Source organism: Simochromis diagramma, unplaced genomic scaffold (genome assembly GCF_900408965.1).
Source record: "Simochromis diagramma unplaced genomic scaffold, fSimDia1.1 OVJJ01000685.1, whole genome shotgun sequence".
Taxonomy (NCBI): Eukaryota; Metazoa; Chordata; class Actinopteri; order Cichliformes; family Cichlidae; genus Simochromis; species Simochromis diagramma.
This window is the reverse complement of record NW_024387477.1, coordinates 11,216,078-11,235,964: the sequence shown is the minus strand read 5'-3', so window position 1 is coordinate 11,235,964 and position 19,887 is coordinate 11,216,078. Positions and strand designations below refer to the sequence as shown.

The window sequence follows — 19,887 nt, the reverse complement described above, 5'->3', positions numbered from 1 at the left end:
CACAAAGATAATCCTTACTGGAATTAATGAATGCAAATGCCTAACCTGGCTAAATGTTTGATATGTAGCTGGGTAGGCTTTGTTAAATATTTTAAATTTTTGCCTGGTAGCCATTGGAATGGGAAAACTCCATACCCTTTACAACAGATTTCAATGTCAACTCAGTATCATTGCCCAAAAAAAGCTATTTTTTTTTTTAAATATACATTATTGTCTATGCATATATTTTCTGCTTCAATTCTAAGATAATGTTTAAATAACAGCCTGCTCTAAAAATAACAGACTCCCTTCAACTAATAAACTTGTAAATAACCCCAATGTACTTGCAGGTCTTTGTTTATTTTAAAATTACTCCGCATAATATGCGGAAGCATGCTAGATCAATATCTTTATATGCAGATATTTGGAGGGATAATGACACCAGCAAAACTTGTTTTTGGAAGAAGACGAGTTTAACTTGGGTTTGCATTCATTTATTTAATGTTTAGATGTTACATCGGATAGAATTTAAATATGACACTAATCTTTTTCTATATACTATTTGGGAATAGGTTATGCAACTTCCATATATAGGGATTAATAAAATTTGTCAACTACTACAGATCAGTCATTTATAAAACTGTGCAGGAATTAATTATTGGCTTAAATCTTGAAAATATGATTTTTTTTTTCTTTGTTTACCTTTTGTTTTTCACCAAACATTGGAAATCAACTAGTGGGGTATGAAGAGACTTTTAGTGTAAAGTCACAAAGTAAAATTGGATCCTTACCTCTGCATTACACCTCCTGCTCTCAGGGAGGCTGAATATCTCCAGTCTGAATTTGGTGCCTTGGGCTGCAAGAGAGAGTGAGAGAAATTTAGTCTTAAGTACAGGTGAAAGCCAATACCATCTCATTAATAAGTCATGGCAACAACTCCTAGTGCAGTACACACACATTAACACACAAGCTAAGGCACCCAACCACAATCTATAGCAGCGATAGCTTGCCTCTTCGTTTGCAGAAAAATGACTGATGGATTGAATCATGTAGGTGTGCTCATGGCCTCCTATCCTCACACACTAGTTTCTTCCCCCCTCCCTCCCTACTCTCATCCATCACTTTGAAGGAAAAATGACTTTGAGAGATTTACCTCCAGCAGCCTACCAACTCTGTAGTGTTTCACAAAAGACCTGAAGCCACACAGACAGAATAAGTCCTCTTGGACTCAGCTGGGTGTTGTGTGTTTATCACCACTAGAACTCTTATTTCGTTTTATATATTAATGATCGACTCAAATTTCAGCTGTTAACCCAATGTCTCTTCTGCTTCCTCTCCATTCCCAGACGATTACTGGGCATGTTTTTCAGCAATGCTTAATCAGTATTTTTTTTAAGACAGTATCATCAGCTAGATTTTTCCTTCTCACCAAAGACCCACCCTTTCTACCCTGCCTCTATATATTCACCACCTACTCTTCTGTATTTGAGTTCCTTCTGTTCTGTCTTGTTTACGCTGATAAAAACCTTGAGTTTCACTGCCACACAATTTGCTTGAGTGAGTCTGACACATCTCACCATGGTAACTGTGAAGAGCCCAGTGTATATTTTACTCTACACCCACCTCCCTCTGTTAGTTCAGCCCAGTGAAGGTCACAGGTGGAGAAAGGAAGAGGGAGGGGAGGGCAGATATCAGATTAAGTCCCTCTATATTTAGACTCAGACAATTCTACAAAAGAGGGATAAATGAGCACCACAATCTCTGATTAACTGTCAGTGGTGCAATTTGTTAATGAGATCCTATTATGAGACTTCAGACACAAAGGTAAAACATCATATATCCTGAAAAAAGCAATTATAGTACTAATTGTTTGTTTGCAGCTTCCTAAGATGAGACTCAAATTGCGTCAAAATGGGCTCTTTGCAGCAACCACATCACCGAGATGAGATAGCATTTCCTCAGATCTCATCCTAAACCACTGACAAAGACAAAACAACCTGACCAAGGACACTAAATCCCCCCTGCCTGGCCATGCAGCTCATAAGAGACCCATTTACAATCCCATTTCCTTTCAAATATGACAGATGTTCACTTGCTACTGAAGCTGCATTGACCTCCATGAGTCTGCAGTGGACATTCATCACCCTTGAAATCCAATATTTGGTCTTAATGAGAGAAGCCTGGTATTCCTCCTGGAGTCTTTCAAACAGAGGATAATGTCTGCAGGGATATAGAGTGCTGTAGCATCTTTTCATACTAGGAACTAAAGGTGAACTTAATTATATGGAGACAATTTTTCACCAAAAAGCAATCAGTGAACAGATCAGTAATTTAGAAGGAAGTAAAAGACATTAGCTTGGCATTAAATACACAGTTAACGCAGGTTATTTTGCTCATTTTAATTTGTAAACAATTGAAATAAAGAGGGTAGAACAAGAAATAAATAAATAAATAACCTCTACAAATAAGACCAGATTGTCCACAAATGGAACTAAACAGCTTTGCTTAATGTTCGCCCTGTTGCTACACAGCAGTGGCCAAAGGGAAACTGGTCTGCCTGGCCGGATGGTGTTTATGGGGGTAAATGAAATCACACACAGTAGACTATACACACATTAGATAGAAACATCTGGAACATAAATATGTTGGTAATTTAGTTAGTATTCCTCCTAAGGAAAAACAAACCCACAAAACTAAAGCATTCACATAGTAAATGTAAACAAAAACAAACACAACAAAGAAATAAAAACCTAAGAGAATGAGAAATCAACGCATCCTATTTCATCATTTGAAAGGGAGAATATGAATTAAGTGAAGATGAAAAAACAAAATTCCCATGGGGTTTTTCGGTATATTAATTTCCTTGCCTCACAATACGTGATAAATTAAGGAATAGGAATAGTGTCGCACTCCCATTTTCTCGCCTTTTCCTTTATTCTTCCCTCTCCTTCTGAGTGAACACTCCTAGCATGGATACAGAGCTCACACCTCCGCCATCAACTCTGTGTCCAATCACCTTTTATCCCCCGCCTCATCTGTTTGGAGGCAGCCAATCCACGGACAGCACTGAGAAACACATCGCTTCCATTTAATTACATATCAAGATCGAACATGACTGGCATTTAATGAGGAACACTTCAAGTGATAGCTGAACAATTACCTTTTTCTCCAGCTCTCTTTTTATCACCTAATCTCTCCTGCATTCTCGGCACTTTTCAGACAGGCTCTGGGATAAACATAATTACTAAAATAATAATAATAATAATAATGTGCATCCAAAATAATGCCGTTTCACTATAACTACAAATGAGGCAAACAGTTCAAACTTCCACATAACAAAAAGAAAGAAGAGAAAAGAAATAAATGTATAAAATGAAGCTCTATGCTGAATGAAACTCAGTCTCTGCCTCATTTCTGTATTCTTTACTAATTCCCAGAGCCCAGCTTATTCTTTAGTACCAAAGAAGTACGTGACCAGAAGCGGATATTTTGGTGCAGTGGGACTGGGGGCTCTTACAGCTGGCAAACTGCACTATTTCACAGATTCTCTGTCTCCTTTTTTCTGTCTTTAGAGATGACCACCTATTGCCCTCTAAAACTACTGAATACTGTGGCACAAAGATGACCTTAGACAAACAGCACAGGCTGTGTGGGGTCACAGGTGAACAAGCAATGCTAAATCTACCAGTTTGTTTTGAAAACAAAATAAGTAAAGGGAAAGAAAGATACAGTGAGTGAGAGGATTTGCACCTTGATATACAGACTCAGTGTTTACTGTGAAGGACAGACACACTTCAAAATTTTAAACCATGAATCATCAAACATTGTGACACACAGAAAAACAATATGTAGTCTACCAAATATTCAATTAAAAATGTTAACACCCATTCACTCAAATAACAACACAATCCAGAGAAGCAATCCACATTGTCATACCAAACCATTATCAAGATGCAACACCTAAAGATAAGGAATGTGAAGATGAAAACTATGTCCATTAACATCATGATGAAAACAATTTCTTCATCCTAGCAGACAAAGTTAGACTAAGAGAACTAACCAATCAGAGGGAGTGGCACCATGCAATATATTTTTAAAACATCACAGCCCCACAGCCCCACTGCTAAAACACTGCCGAAGAGAAAACCCTGAGAATTTTCTTTTTATGGTGTGCTTCATTTAGTGTTAAAGAAATCTAAAATAACAAACACAGAGATCAGACCACAAACACACCTGAATTGCTGTTGCATCTGGCATACTGAGACGCCGTACAAATATCTGGCTCTGTCCACTGTGACTGGTGACGTAGCCTGAACCCCAAGTGCCACTATGCGGCCGTCCGGTGTTGTAGAACATAAAAGTGTCGCTTCCTGATGTGGCAGTCAGGCATGTCTTGTAACAGTATGTTTTGGTGAGAGACCCGTTTCCCCGCACTTCAATATAATGTGGTTCCACTTTGAGGTCACGTCGCAGGGCCACATTGTTGGCTTGCTGCCCTCCACCTGCAGCTCTTGCTGCGCCCCCACCTCCAGCTGCTGTAGCGCCTCCTTCTGGCACATTTTTCTTGGACACACAACAAGGGCAACAGGAGCCAGGCTGGGTACAATAGGCATGGCATCGCACAATTGCCAGCACAAAGATAGTGACCAGGAATACAAAGGTTGTGGCACTCAAGGCAATGATGAGGTAGATAGTGACACTGGAAAGCTTTAGGCCACTGTCAGCTCTGATGATGCGTTTGGTTTCAGGTGCCAACTTTGGAGGGGACTCCAACACATGTACATAGATTGTAGCGGTGGAGGAGAGTGGGGGTAGTCCATTATCGCGCACCAGTACAGTCAGAATGAAGGAGGTGGAGTTATCTTCTATGACACGCCGTGTGGTGCGGATCTCACCTGTGTACTCATGCACCTTGAACAGATCAACATCTGTGTTGGTCTGCTCCAGGGAATAAAGTAACCAAGCATTCTGCCCAGCATCACCATCCCATGCAGTAATCTTGCTAACCAACACTCCTGCTTCAACGTTCTTCATTAGTGTCTCCATAGTGCGGCTTCCATTGGCAGGTGGGTACACTATCCTGGGCACATGATCATTCTGATCCATAACGTAAACATAAACTGTGGCCACACGACTGAGGGGAGGTACACCGTTGTCCTGGGCTTTAATCTGAAAATGAAACTCTCGCAGCTTCTCAAAGTCAAAGGCTCTCAGGGCATAGGCCTCACCTTTATCAGGTTTGATGCTGACATAGCTGGCGATAGGGATGCCATGGTTGTTGTCATTGAGGACGGTATAGGTGATCCGTGCATTTTCTCCAGCATCAGCGTCTGTGGCCTTAACAATACAGAGAGATGCACCAGGAGCATTGTTCTCTGTAATATAAACAGTATATGACGTCTGTTCAAAACGAGGTGGGTTATCATTAACATCTGCAACATCCACTTTAAAGGTCATCTGAGATGACAGGGGTGGTGTGCCTCCATCCACAGCATTGACTGTGACATTGTAGGATGAGATGGTTTCACGATCCAGGAAAGCTGATGTGACAATAGTATAGTGATTGCGGAAGGACTTGATCCTAAAAGGCAAATTGGGCATGATCTCCAGGGTTACTTGCTTGTTTGGTCCAGAGTCACGGTCAATCACACTGATCAATGCTACCACTGTGTCAGCCCGGGCATCTTCACGTACAGGGCTGGAGAGTGAAGACAGTACAATCTCAGGAATGTTGTCATTGACATCCAAAACTTCTACAACTACTTTACAGTGTACTGCTGTGGGGGCTGGCCCCTTGTCCATTGCCTGTATATACATTTCATAAGAGGTTGTCTCCTCGTAGTCTATGTTGTTTTTTACCCTAATTTCCCCTGTGTCTGTGTCCATAGAAAACATCTGTCTGACTCTTTCTGGCGTGTAACTGCTGAAAGAGTAAAAAACCTCGCCATTTAAGCCATCGTCGGGATCTGTTGCATTTAACTTGATTACAAGTGCACCCTTTGGAGAGTTTTCAGACAGTTTTACTTTGTACACAGAGCTGTCAAATGTGGGCGAGTTGTCATTAGCGTCGAGCACACGGACATTAATTTTGGCCGTGCCAGTTCGCTGTGGGGTGCCTCCATCCATTGCTGTCAGGATAAGCTGATGAGAGGGCATCTGCTCCCGGTCAAAGGACTTTTTGAGAATGAGCTCAATGTGCTTATTATTAGAGAAGGCTTTAATTGCGTCTAGAGTGAGGTGCTCGCTTGGGCTGAGTCGATACTGCTTCACAGAGTTGGAGCCGTCATCTGCATCCTGAGCGCCTTCGATGTGGAAACGAGACCCGGGCACAGCGGACTCGGACACCTCAAGCTGATATTCATCTCGAGGGAACTGCGGCGCGTTATCGTTCACGTCCAAAATCTCAACCTCCACGTTGTGCACCTCAAGCGGATTCTCTAATACTACCTCAAGGCTGCGTGAACAGGTGCCACTGAATTCACAAAATGTCTCTCGGTCAATGCGGTCACTCACCACCAGTTTCCCAGTTTTGTGGTTTATGGTGAAATATCTCCGTCCACTGTCCGATGTAATTCTGATGCGTCGAGTGGAAAGTTTTCTTAGATCCAGACCCAGATCTCGGACAATGTCACCTACCAGTGCTCCGTTCTCCAGCTCCTCTGGAATGGCGTATCGAATTTGTGCATTTGTAAGGCCACTGAGTACGACGATAACCAAATATAAAGAAAAAGGCACATTCCCTTTTACACTGTAACAGCATCGCGCCGTCACAGCCATCGCAGGCGGGCAGAATTTGCGGACGGGTTGGAGAAATCTTTCCGCCTTTTCAGCTTACTGTTGGTCCCCACCCGCCTCATTAAAAACGAGGGAACAGACCGCGCATAACTCCGACTATGTGCAGGATAAAAACCGCATCTTCACAGGTGCCTGCATGAATGAAAATTTTTCCTCCGCATCCATATTTTGCTTTGTCTGTCTGAGTGGTGTTATTAAACGAATCTATCCCTCTAGCAAGCCTGTCTCCTTTCACAGATGCCGCCTATTGCTCTCTCTCTCTTTCTCTCTGCGATGTGGCGATGCTGTCTGTGGGCAAAGGGGGAGGGCCAGCTTCTCGCTCAAACGACGCTGACTGCATTTCAGCACCTCCGACAAAAATAATCAAACACCGTCTAATAAAATTAAACTTCAAAAGACCAGACCTCGGTAGTTTTATCGATATATCTATCTACAAATCAAGATAAACCTGCAGCGGCATCTGTGTACTGATTTCGAAGAAATGAACAGAACCGTTTTCCCTCTTTTTTTGTGAGTGCCACCGCCCTTTTCATTGTGTGCTGGGAAACTGATTTATGAAGCAGCCTGGAAATTAGACTTCCTCGCTGATGCAAATCCAGAAAAACACAAAAACGCTTTACTCCAACGAAAAGAGATGTGTTTTGGAATAAAAGAAACACATAAATGCACCAGTTTAGGAAGGGATCCAGATAAAGGTGTGACACAATATTAAGTGTATTTGTTCAATATAAAGAGGGCTTTATTAACTCCAGTTTTATATCACAGAAAATACAGTGGGGTTAAGAGGAGGTGACGGGTGAACTGACCACGATTTGTCTTTTTAACCCCGTCCTAATCACGTGTTAAGTGCTGCGAGACAGGTGACTTCTGTCAGAACAAACACATTTCTGTTCCTTCATGATACCGCTCTGCCCTTCAGTGACAGCTCACAATGCTTTGCACTTTAACACCACAGCTGCAGAGTCATTAGAACTGGTTCAATCCCACATAAAAGAAAAAGCACATGACATAATAACGTTGTTAAATGGTGACCAGACTAACCGGGTCACAGGCAAATGCTCCAGATGTTAACCTATTCCACATCTGCAAAAAGACAAGGCAGGGCTTTCCCCTAATAGGCAGTACAGATTATGCGCACAATTAAACTACAGTATTCTTAAGTAATCACATAAGGATTTGGTGAGGCACTTAAAGCGTTAGAAGGATTCTTGCCAACATGCACGCCTTCCCTCGGTTATCAGCATCACGTCCTCAATTAATAGCGCATAAATCTTGCAGCTACTAAAACGCTACACCAAGTTAAGTTTCATTCATTAAATTAAATGGATTAAATTGCGCATGTGTAGCAGGTGGTAACGTTAACATCTTTCGCGGGGTGCCCTTAAATTACTTTGCTAGCTCGGTGCTCAGTAGCGCAGTTCAATGCTGCATATTTTGGTATCGATCCAATGCCAAGTAAACAAATGTCAATACTACCAATAACAGTACTGAGACCGATATTTCTAACCTATAAAGGCAATTTATATCGGGAAGAGCAGTGTGTATTTTACGTGGTGTTTTTTTTAACCCACATAAGTAGCCCCTTACTGAGCTTAGAAGATGAGAAGTATCGATCCTATCGCGCTAGTATGGATCTGATACCAATACCAGCTGGAATCAGTATGATATTTGGCTTGATCTGCTCACCTCTGGTTCCCAGTATACAAGTTAACTGAAGCTAACTTGAGCCTTGGGCCAAACGCGAATCAAAAGGACAGACAGTATTGGACGCTTTTGTCACGTGTTTGGTTGACGACTAACAGAGATTCGTGTTGAAACGTCCTGGTGAAGTCCCACCAAGAATAAAAGTAATTTTCAGCAAATTCGGTGATGCATCCAGTAGAGTACCGATATCTAAAAAGTGCTAATGTGATCTGTTCACACTCTTTAAACACTAACTTGTGTAAAGTTATTCGTTGTGACGATTTGGCCTTGTGAAACCCCGAATCCTCTTCAACACGGCCACTGGGCCAAGATGAGCGTCTACCGCCCACATAATCTTTTCTCTTCCTTGGTGCTCTGCCACTGTCACCCACGCCTGGTCTGCCCACGGCGATGACAGCGTTTGGCATCTCGGGAGACAAAGAGAAGACAGTGACTCACTGGGATGCTGCTAGTGGATGAACGGATACAAGGCGACACGAATAGGTGGCGTAATTGGAGAAGCAGGCAAATGTTATGTGCGAAAGTCAGACGTTCTGTTAAAAAATGTGTTTTCACATTACGTCATTTGAATATTATTATTTTTAGTGCTAAATCCTTCGTGGATTTCTACATGTGCATTATCAACAGAGCGAGCAGCATCACTGGGTTTATATGGGTCTGCCACACTAACCGTGACATTTAGCAGATTTTCCCGCTGGGGTGTTTAAACCTTCGAGTCTGGCAATGATACAAAAATAGAGAGAGACGACGTTTATCTTATAAACAACAAACACAGAGCTGAATTTACACGTGTTCTCTGCACCGATCTTTTACATTCCTTTCCGCCCTCCTCGCTGTTTTTCCCAGCGCATTTTTTTTTCTACAGCTGTCTAATACTCATTCCTGCTTCATATACGCCCATCTGTTTCAGCGTTAATTGCGTGCCTCTGAGCTCTAGATTATTTCTTTCTTTTTTCACTCAAGGGTGCTGCAGATAAAGTTATCAACAATGTCCCACCTGCAAACAGACGCCTGTCACGCCTAAACAAATACTGATTTCAAAGCGCTAATTGGCTCATTTGTGTTTCCCTTTACTGCAGTTTGCGCAGTTTTTTTTAAAAAATCACAGGTTATCAAAGGTTCGGTTCTCATCTATTTTTTCATTTATTTCTCCTTAAATATTCACACCTTCTGCAATCTCCAATCTGGAATGTCTCAAGCTGCGCTTCTGTCCGGCAGCCGCTGTTCCAGCTGATGACTGGCTGAGGGAGATACTGGGTTCTTACGCGTTTCGTGACGTGCAGTTTTCAACGTGCGAGCTTGTGACAAGAGAAATATTCTGACTTTGCCTTTGTTCCTTTTATTGCAGCAGAATATTAACAGCCCCATTACATCAATTATGCAAGATGATCATGATATTAATAACATTCTCTTCAACCTCATTACTACTGTAAGCGGGTACTCTAAAAACCATTCATATTACTTGCCCTAAGAGTTTTTTATATGGCACACCCCATTTTAGTGAGTTAGAGCTGACAACAGAGACCCTCATAGAAAATGGTCACAATTGGGCAATCATTAAGTATAAGTCCTTGCATCATTCCCTCCGTGAACACATACAAACAAAGGCAGTCATTCCAACTTAAAGGGCATTTGTGGCTGTAGGCATTTATAAGGAAAATACCACTGTATAATAACATGGCTGTGTCTGAAGGGATGTCAGAAGATCTGTTGATCTGTCTGTTCTCTCATATTTTTTTTTAAATGCCAGAAAAGTATCATTGACAATATGACCTTACTAGAAAATCGGTGCATGCAAACTCTTAGGCCTACCTAGTGGTTCTCTAATAGTGGTTCTCTAATAAAGTTCAGGACATTGTAATTGGAAAAATTCAAGTTTATTCTCACATTTAGATTCAGGTGCTTAGAATTTCACTGTAGAATTTTTTATAACCTTTTATTTCTTAGGTGAAGGACATGTGTGTGTCAATATCACCTAGTGTAACTGCTTTGCTATGCTCAACTGTGTTATGTGCTAACTGTTTTGCTTTGAAGAGAAAACTCCCAAGAAGACAGTGGGAGTCCTCCCTATCCAGCAACAGCCCAGGTGGGATAATCAACTGTCGTAACTGAAGAGATACAGAGAGTTGTTTTGTGAGGGTATAAAAGAGGAGCTGAGAGAACCCAAAGACAGAGATCTCATGACTGTAGAACTGTGATGTTGTATGTGTGTTAGCTCTCCTGCATGAAGTAATTAAAAAGCTTGGCCACAGCTGATCGCATTGCAGACTTTATTAACAAAAAATTCGACCATAATGCTCCCCAGTGTAATGCCACTGTGAGAGAAAGAAATCCTAAAGTATTAAAATCTATGTTATTCTGGGCAAATTCATATGGTGCAAAGCTTTGCTTTGAAGTCTCTTTGTGCAATATGACAGCAGTCACACTGTATTAGTATTTGCAGACGGAGACAAACACTTATAAGATTTTCATTTTTCTTAATGCTTGTTCACATAGAAGGTGAGAAGAAAAAATAGAGCAGATGTCTGTCATGAATTTTTAAAATGTTCTGAAATAAATATGGCAAACAGCTCTTTTAAGAAGCCTTTATACACCCTTAACACAGAGGAAGTGAGTAAAGGAATATCTTGTTCAACTGATTAAATTAAAAAACAAAACAGTATATTTAGGATATTTTTCACATTTGCTGTCTTAGTAAAAAAAGGAAGGTTAAAAGGCAAGGTCATTAGTGATACACATTTAAACCTTCCCCAAGCGGAAGAGGAAATCTGGGCAGGAGGGAATAGAGGTGGAAAAGACAGTGAAATTGGTCCCTCTGTTGGAATACACTGGTAGTACAAGGGTAGGACACGTGACTATCGCCCCACCGCCCAACCCCAGGCTTTTTCATTAAGCCAAAGCACTAGAGTCTAATCCCATATATGAGTGTGCATGTGTTTGAGAGAGAGGGAGGGAGCAAGGGCACAGATGTCAAGCTGCAGTGGCAGTCATTTTCTTTATCATTTTCAGTATAGTGACCTCAATGGAAAAAAGCAAGCTATAAAGCCAAGGCACCCTGCAGAGGTAAAATGAGATATAGCAATGCAGAGAATGCCAATCTCACACATACATAATTAAAAAGATTTCAAAATACACATACGCGCACACACGCGCACACGTGCACACACGCACACACACACATACACGCACAAACACACACATGCTTATGCTGTGTGTTTTTTATAAAATGCAAAAATACAAAAAGCAAAGGCTGATGAGTGCTACTGCTGAATATATGGGCTTATCACACTGTGACAGAGTTGAATTCTCATGCTTTCTCTCCCCTGTGCTCAAGAACTTTCCCATTATAAAATCTTCAAAACAAAAGTCCCATGATAAGCCAATCCTCTTGCTCAGGTGGACACAGTAAGTGCGTGTAAAAGGCATTCTCTGGGTATGATCCCTTGTGTACCTTTTTCTAAAAAATAAAGGGTTTGAGAGGACACCAATCCATCCCTGTGGGACCCTCCAAGGGTTCTTGGTTGTCCTGATTCAGGCTGTGCATAAATCAAACAGATTTTCCTTGTGGCACTGAACAAAGCTATCAGAAAATGCAGGCAGGCTTTGGATACTTCCCTCTCAGGATGCCCTGGCTTTCCATCCTTCCCATATGGGAGGATGGAAGCCATGGTTCTGAGCATGACAAAGCTAATCTAACGACAGTGAAAAACATCCAAATGCCACTAAGAGGGAGCATGTGGGGAAGATGGGTTAGCGGAAGAGGGTGAGTAGGGGAGGGGTGGTGATAAGTTCTTCCTTTTATCTGTGACCAATTGTAAGCTTGTGATGTTCTCAGTTAGCTGCAGGGCATTTATTATATGTGCTTTTTTTTGTCCATCACATCCTCACAAACTCCCGTTTCTTTTCACCATCTCACACTCAAGGCTCTTGTCTGTGCTGCTGCATGTGACTTCCTTCAAAATCCTGTCCTATTTTGGAACAGATTCTCTAATCTCACACACTTTTCCCTCACTCGCTTTGCTCCCTAATTTTTCTGACTAGGCATTTGTGCTGCAGAAGCACTGCATCTTTGGACTGCATCCTTCCCTTTCCTCTGTCTCTGTTTCTCTCAACATATCCACCATGTTTGCTTTGTGCTTGCATCTACGTAACACATGCTGGGAAGGATGCCTGGGTGGGGGCGGGTGTATACTGGCAGCTCGCTGGAAACAGACTAGTTCATCATTTCATTATGGCTCAAACAGTCGTCATGGTAACCACAGATGGCAGCACTAACCTCACTCTGTCACAAAGGACACACCCTTGCAAAGGAGACAAACAGGAAGTGCTACATAAGATGTATGTCTGTGTGACATACAGACAAAGAGAGAACAATAAAGAACAAGGTGACATACAGACAAAGAGAGAACAATAAAGAACAATGAATGAATCTGTGCTGGTCAGTCACCCTGTGTTATAACTGAGGTGAGGGCATTTCTTTGTAATGCCTTCTATCCAACTGCTGAACTCATCAGGCATGAGTTGTTGTCATGTTGCAAGCCATAAATGCTTAGCTTCGACAACGATAATGTACTTCAAAATCAATAATTTAATAGATTTTGGAGCACCAGGGAGTACAGATAAATGTTCTGATGGTTGTCTGGATAAAAGCCTCTCCTCCTCATCCTCAGCCTATGCCCCAACCAACCGATTTAGCTGTGATTGACACTAGGTGTTGTCGGCCCCGCCCAGCCGCAGAGCCGAGTTGGGAGGGGGGGTTGAGCCTAGCGGAGCTGATACCTCGATCGGTACTGAAGCTCCCTGCCGCTACTGCCACTGCAACGAGTAGCGGAAAATTACCTGCCCCTCCCCCCATCTCTTCCTCTCTCATACACATTCACAGAGAGCTGCAGCATACAGAGCACACAAGCTAGTGGATTCCTTTACCGCAGAGAGACAGCTTCAGACATTGTGTGAATGTGTGTGTGAATGGGTGGATGACTGTGTATAGTGTAAAGCGCTTTGGGGTCCTTAGGACCAGTGCTATACAAATACAGGCCGTTTACCGTTTACCATTTTTTCAGGATCCACGTTGTGCAGAGAGTCTGTGCATATAGCAGAGACTGTGTCGCACACAGAGCAACGCAATCACAAATCCCAGGTTAAGTCACATAGCACTGTCATATTTAAATCACACGCTGACCCACTTATAAGTTGCACAGCCCATACTAGTCGCTCACAGTATTCAAATTGTGTCTAACAGATTTGAAAAAGAGGGAGGGAAAACCCTGGATCAGTCGTCTTCACGGTGAGCCAGCCAACGAACGGAGTTTTGACAGATCAGGCCACGCTTGTTTGGGCTGAACCACTCCCTGAAATGAGGTCATACCGTCTCAGTGACTCAAAGGATCACGGATCCGGCGTTACACAGTGTACTACCAAACGTAACCTGCATTATCTGAACATATTCCACCAGTTTAAAGCAACAGCGATATCAAATACATACAAATGTCACGAATAGATGTAAAAAATCTAATGGGATCAAAGAATACGAGGCGCTTCTTTGCTGCTTGACACGAGCTGATTAGGGCTCTGTGCAAACATTATGGATGTTTATGAAAATATATTAGATCGTATTTGCAGTGCTCCACATGTCTGGAAAGATGGACAGTAATTCTCTGATTGTTCAGAGAAGAGGAAGAGGGGGGGAGGGGAAAGAGGATCTTGCTTCATGAGTATATATACTATTGTGTATATACACAGTTAAACGACTATCTATTATTAAACAAACTATCACAGTGGCCTATAAAAGCATAACTGTGTTTAACAGTTCATCGAGTGCAAGTGCAGAGCTTGACAGCTATAATATTAAAGCAAGGAGGCATGACAGCAGTATGAGGGCAATAACACATTGCATACTAATCCATTAAAAAGTAGCCATATTAATTTTTCAAAATATTTAATAAACAATTGATTTGGGTATATTGCAGTGACAGTTTGAATACAAACAGTGGAAAATTAAGAGCTCTAATGGTTGACAGAGTGACTGACTGAAATGTCTGAAACAGCCCAAGAGAATTAAAGGCCATGCATGTCTAGAATCCTCTGTGGGTATTTTTACTTACATTGACTTTTGTTTAACCTCCTCTCTTGACAATGCTAATGCAACATTCTTATAGATTATTGAACATAACAGACGATTAGTTACAGTTATGAGTAACACCCGTGCTTTTGCTGCTACCAGTCTAAATGTCAACTATGGAAAAGGCTGACAAATCCACTAAGGCATCAGATTCAACAGCAAATTCCAAAAGTAAACATCTGTGTGGAAGTGTGGAAGTTTGTGGATATTTTTAGACAAAAAGTGAACAAAATGCAAAGAGAGCTTAATGAATTAACTGCAGGCAAGAAAACAAATGCCTTGATTAGACCTATCAGTTCAGTGCTGCTGGTGCAGGCATACATTACTGATGTGATTCAGTTGTGTTTATGAGAACTTACATCCTTATAACTTGCCATTGACATTTCTGCTTCTACCTGGCATGGCTATTTTTGGGCATGTTAGCATCAGCAGAGGCAGCTGTAACACTTAGTGCTTAAACTTTGATGTCGGTGCAAATAGAACTATACAGAGTCCCTTTCCTCTAGCTGTTAGATCCAACTACTATCTCTTTATTCTCAGCTAAAGTCTTCTTATTCTGGCATCTCATTTTGTAGCAACATCAGTCACAGACACAGTAAAAGCCAAAAATACTATCTGAATAGTAATATCATGGCCTGACTTCATACATTTAAAAAATAGTTTTATTGATGATGAATAGTGCTAGGAGTGACAGACTTTACCTGTTAACTGCCTAGCAAAAACAACAACAACAAAAAAACAAAAAACAAAATAAGACACCTCATCGGAAAAAAACCCCAAAACATTGAAACTACACTCTGGAAGCAGATATTAAGTTCAAAACTTCTTTAAGCATTATGTAAAGATGTAAAGAAATATTATGAGGCTAATAATAATCTATATCATCATAAGAAAATAGCGACATTTCCATAAAAGCATCACCCTTTTCGATCTGTTTGGGTAATGCAAAATCATGAAATCAAAATGCTTTTGATTTGAGTCTATAGCCAAATCTTAATTATAGAAAAGCCATAAAGCAGGACAGGGTACATCTTCAAATGGAACTAAACTGAGTGGAATAAAAGTAAATATACACACAGAAGCAGGAGTTACTGAGCTAAACTGAATTTCTAAATAGTATTAGCTTAGAGAATGGCTGCAATACAGCTTGGAGCCACCAGCGGCAGCACTGAGCTCAGTGCCGGTCAGCTCTGCTCTGCTAACCTGGTGTTGCCAAGCGAAGAAGTTTTTAAAAATGTCACATACGAACTGTATTCGCGCTCACGGAGAATAGTTTCTCTGCATGACAGAAAAAAGCAGTCGAGTTTCTGCTTCATTCAATTCCTCCGATAAGTTTTTGTTTCCTCTTTGCTTCCATTAGTAACCGAATGACCGCGAACTATGATCAATTATCAGAAGATTGCTTCAGACTTGTCAGGACAGTAACTCATCACAACCACCTCTGCAAAATCACTTTCTACTCCAAGAAAACAGTAAGTGTGTTAAAACTCTCTTTGCTCTCTTTGGTAGCAGCGAAGTCTCAAATAAGCATTTTTTTTTTCAAATCAAAGCTGTTTACTGCATATTAGTTGTTTTTATAAGTTGTCTTATGTTTAAATAGATTTTTGATCCCTTTTGCGGCTGCTGTGGCTATCTGTCTACCTGTTGTGAATGAGCAAACAACGTTAGAAAGGACATTTCAAGCTCCATAGATTGTGAATATTGTTACTATTGTTCTTCTGGCTAATTTTTCGTAACATGGGTGCTAGCAACCGATTTAGTAAAAGTCCACGTCGGTAGCGGAGACTATGACATCATTGTTCACGTGTTTTGTTATGGATAAGGTCCTGCTAGATCCTGATCCCGTAATTTCTCGTGAAACCCCTAAAAACTGTGGCAAAACCGGTATTAAAATGTATATGGTCAGTGAACGCTCCCTTCGTACCGAGTCGGAGCACTGCATTAAGAATGGAGTGAGTACACTGAATGTTATTGTTGTGCTGAGATTCCACACAACACCAACAGTAAAACTTCCTGTATCCACGTTAGACTTCTTCGGCTCTCGTGAGCTTTTAAACGAGTTCCTTCTGCAATGCAATGTAGTCTAATTGCTTAATTTACTCTATTAGTCTATTTATCGTCTTTGTATTACCCAATATAATAATTATATAGATTTTTTTTTAAAATTTCTAATGTTTTAAATGGCTATGTACCCCAGCGTAGGGTGATGCAGTAAATATTGCAAAAGAGTTCTAACGGGCGCCCATGATTTCAGCACCAAGGACAGTGCTCATAATAATGTCTCATACCAAACGCCTTCAGATAGAGCAGTAAGCGATTTTAATACTCGATTTTATATCTTACCTTTTCTTTGTTAGGTAAAGTTTGAGTTCTTGTAAAAGTGTCTCCTCCGTTAATACTGATCAGTTCTCCATCTACAGGTGGAAAAGGGGCGGGGAAAACCACCACGTCACTCTTGAGTGTGTCTGAGCTGAAACACACGTCATACTGCTGAGTAGCTTTAGAGTAAGACCAGCTCCCGTCAGGGTGGGTGGTGATCATGGGGGCGCTGTACCTGCTGAAAGTGCCGTCTGTCCTGTGGCATCTGACTGCTATTAAAGTGATGAGGCTGAGCAGAAAGATGACGGACACCGACACAATGGCGATCAGCAGATAAAGGTTCAAATCCGAGAAACTGTCCTCCTTTACAGGCACATGTCTGAACTGAGTCTGGATTTCAGCCGTGCTTTCAACCACCACCACATCAATAGACACAGTAGTTGACAGGGAGGGTTCTCCGTTATCAGAGACCAAGACCACCAAGGGGTGAGTTTTGAGGTCATTGTCACTCATTCTCCTCCTAGTCCTGATCTCCCCGGTGCTGGTTCCGATCCTGAACAGGTTGTTTCCTTTGGGCTCAGACAGGTGATAAGAAAGCAGCGCATTGTATCCAGAGTCTGCGTCTACAGCCCTGATTTTTGCCACAAAGTATCCCGCTTCAGCAGAATAGGGGATGCTCTCACTGTTAACGGAGCCATGCTCAGAATATGGCGCGAGGATTGTTGGATTATTGTCATTTTCATCCAGGATAAAAACGTTTACAGTGACGTTGCTGCTGAGTGGGGGAACACCAGAGTCTGTGGCCTGAACTTTAAAGTGGAAAGTTTTTAACTCCTCGTAGTTAAACGACTGCAGGCTGATTATATCTCCAGTCTCAGAGTTCACGTTAATAACTGACCCTATAACATTGGGTTTGTTATTATGTATGACTTGAAATGTTACTTTTGCATTTTCGTCTACATCAGGATCATCTGCACTCATGCTATAAATAACAGCGCCGACTGGACCGTTTTCTTTTACGAAAATGTTTATCACAGGATCTGCAAAACGCGGTGCGTTATCATTAACGTCAGAAACGTGAACCGTAATCACGCTCGTGCTGGAAAGAGGCGGTAGCCCTTCATCTGTCGCCATTATTGTTAAATTATACTGAGAAGCCCGTTCTCTGTCTAGAGTTCCGTCTACGACTAAAGAGTAATGATTCTTATATGTGTTCTTAATTTTAAAGGGCACAGAATCAAGTACTCTAACCTGAACGATGCCATTTTTGTCTGCGTCATAGTCCTTCACCGTTAAAAGCCCAACCATTGTGTCTAGGGGTGCATCCTCCCTCACCATGTTGGCTAAAGATGTAACTGTAATTTCTGGTGGATTATCATTAACGTCTGTGATTTCAATGAGAACTTTACAATGAGATGCTCTTGGGTTTTGCCCTTTGTCTTTCACTTGGACTCGAATTTCAACTGCACTGTGTTTTTCGTGGTCCAGCTCCCCATTTACTGTGATCTCCCCTGTTATGGGATTAATGGCAAATTTGTCGACATCGTTATCATTGTCTTGGTTAATAAAAGAATATTGTATTTCTCCATTAAGACCCTCATCTAAATCTCGAGCATGCACGGAAATTACGCTTGCACCGCGCGGCGTGTTCTCGACCACTGTGGCTTTGTACAGGGGTTTGTCAAATTCTGGAATATTGTCATTGACGTCTTGCACATTAACGGTGATGTATAACGCGCCTGATTTAGGAGGTTTTCCCCCGTCTGTAGCCGTCAGTGTTAATTTGATAACAGCCTGTTTCTCGCGGTCTAAGGTTTTATGCAGTGCCATTTCAGCAGACATAGTGGGCTCTCCAACATTCTGCACATCCAATGTGAAATGCTCATTTTGGCTCAGCTTGTAGCTCTTCACTGAATAACTTCCGACATCTGCATCAAATGCCTTTGGGAGAGCGAATTTCTCACCAGGAAACGCTAACTCGGAGACGTTCAAAACAACCTCCGGTATCCGAAACGAGGGCGCATTGTCGTTTACATCCAAAATTTTAACCTCGAATCGATATAGATTCAGCGGGGAGCTCACAATGGCTTCTACTTCCAGTGAGCACTTCACATTTCGAGAACATAGCTCCTCTCGGTCTATTCTGTCTTTCACCAACAGTACTCCCGTCTTAACGTTTACTTGGAAATACCTCGTATTAGGTCCTGAAATTTGAAAACCTCTGGCTTCCAGTTCATTAACATCTAGATGTAAATCCTTTGCCAAATTTCCCACACTGGTACCCGGGCTCGACTCCTCCGTAATAGTATACACAATCTGTGCCGCCGCTTCACTCCATATGTAAAATACAGGGGACAAATAATAAATCCAGTTCCGGAAAATAGTCCCTTGTAGCATTCTCAGTCATATCCTACTAACCAAGTTAATTAGACAAAAAATCACGCGGACGGTAACATTGCGCGATAAGAGTACGTCCAGTCTATTGCCCTTAAATACAGGGAGGATTTTCTGCTACTGCTGTGACAAAGAAAGAATTACAAACCCACTGTAAAGGGAGGAGCGTCGAACAGACCCCCCCCCCCCCCCCCCCCCCGTTTAATCGCCGTGAGCTGTTGGCGACATCTTGTGGTAATCATAAACAATAAAAAAAAAAACAGCATAAAAAGAGATGCTGAACGCATTAAGGGTTTTATTTGGAATAACATTTTGATTTACCACCTGCTAAAAAGACACAAGCAGTTCTACAGTCCCATTGGACACATTTAAAGAGGACAGCAATAAAATCTATCTATCTATCTATCTATCTATCTATCTATCTATCTATCTATCTATCTATCTACCTACCTACCTACCTACCTACCTGAAGTTAATATGTGTTGCAAGATTTTTTTTAAGTAAAAAGCTGATACAGGATAATTTGGGAGGGAAAAATATCATACACCTTTGTGCACTGAATGTGTCAACATTCT

At 41.6% G+C, this 19,887-nt stretch overlaps 1 protein-coding gene across 29 annotated transcripts in view; it reads right to left on the bottom strand.

The window, feature by feature from the left end:
• LOC120724318 (protocadherin alpha-C2-like) overlaps positions 1-19,887 on the bottom strand; it is a 213,299-nt gene that overhangs the window by 14,242 nt on the left and 179,170 nt on the right. For 27 of the 29 annotated variants that reach the window (XM_040016457.1, XM_040016441.1, XM_040016443.1 and 24 more), the window contains one exon: positions 771-835. In XM_040016457.1, coding sequence (XP_039872391.1) covers positions 771-835 — 65 coding nt within the window. Of the gene's footprint in view, positions 1-770; positions 836-4,212; positions 13,340-16,942; positions 19,885-19,887 lie in introns of those variants that run through there. The other 2 variants (XM_040016453.1, XM_040016439.1) reach the window with 2 other exon arrangements.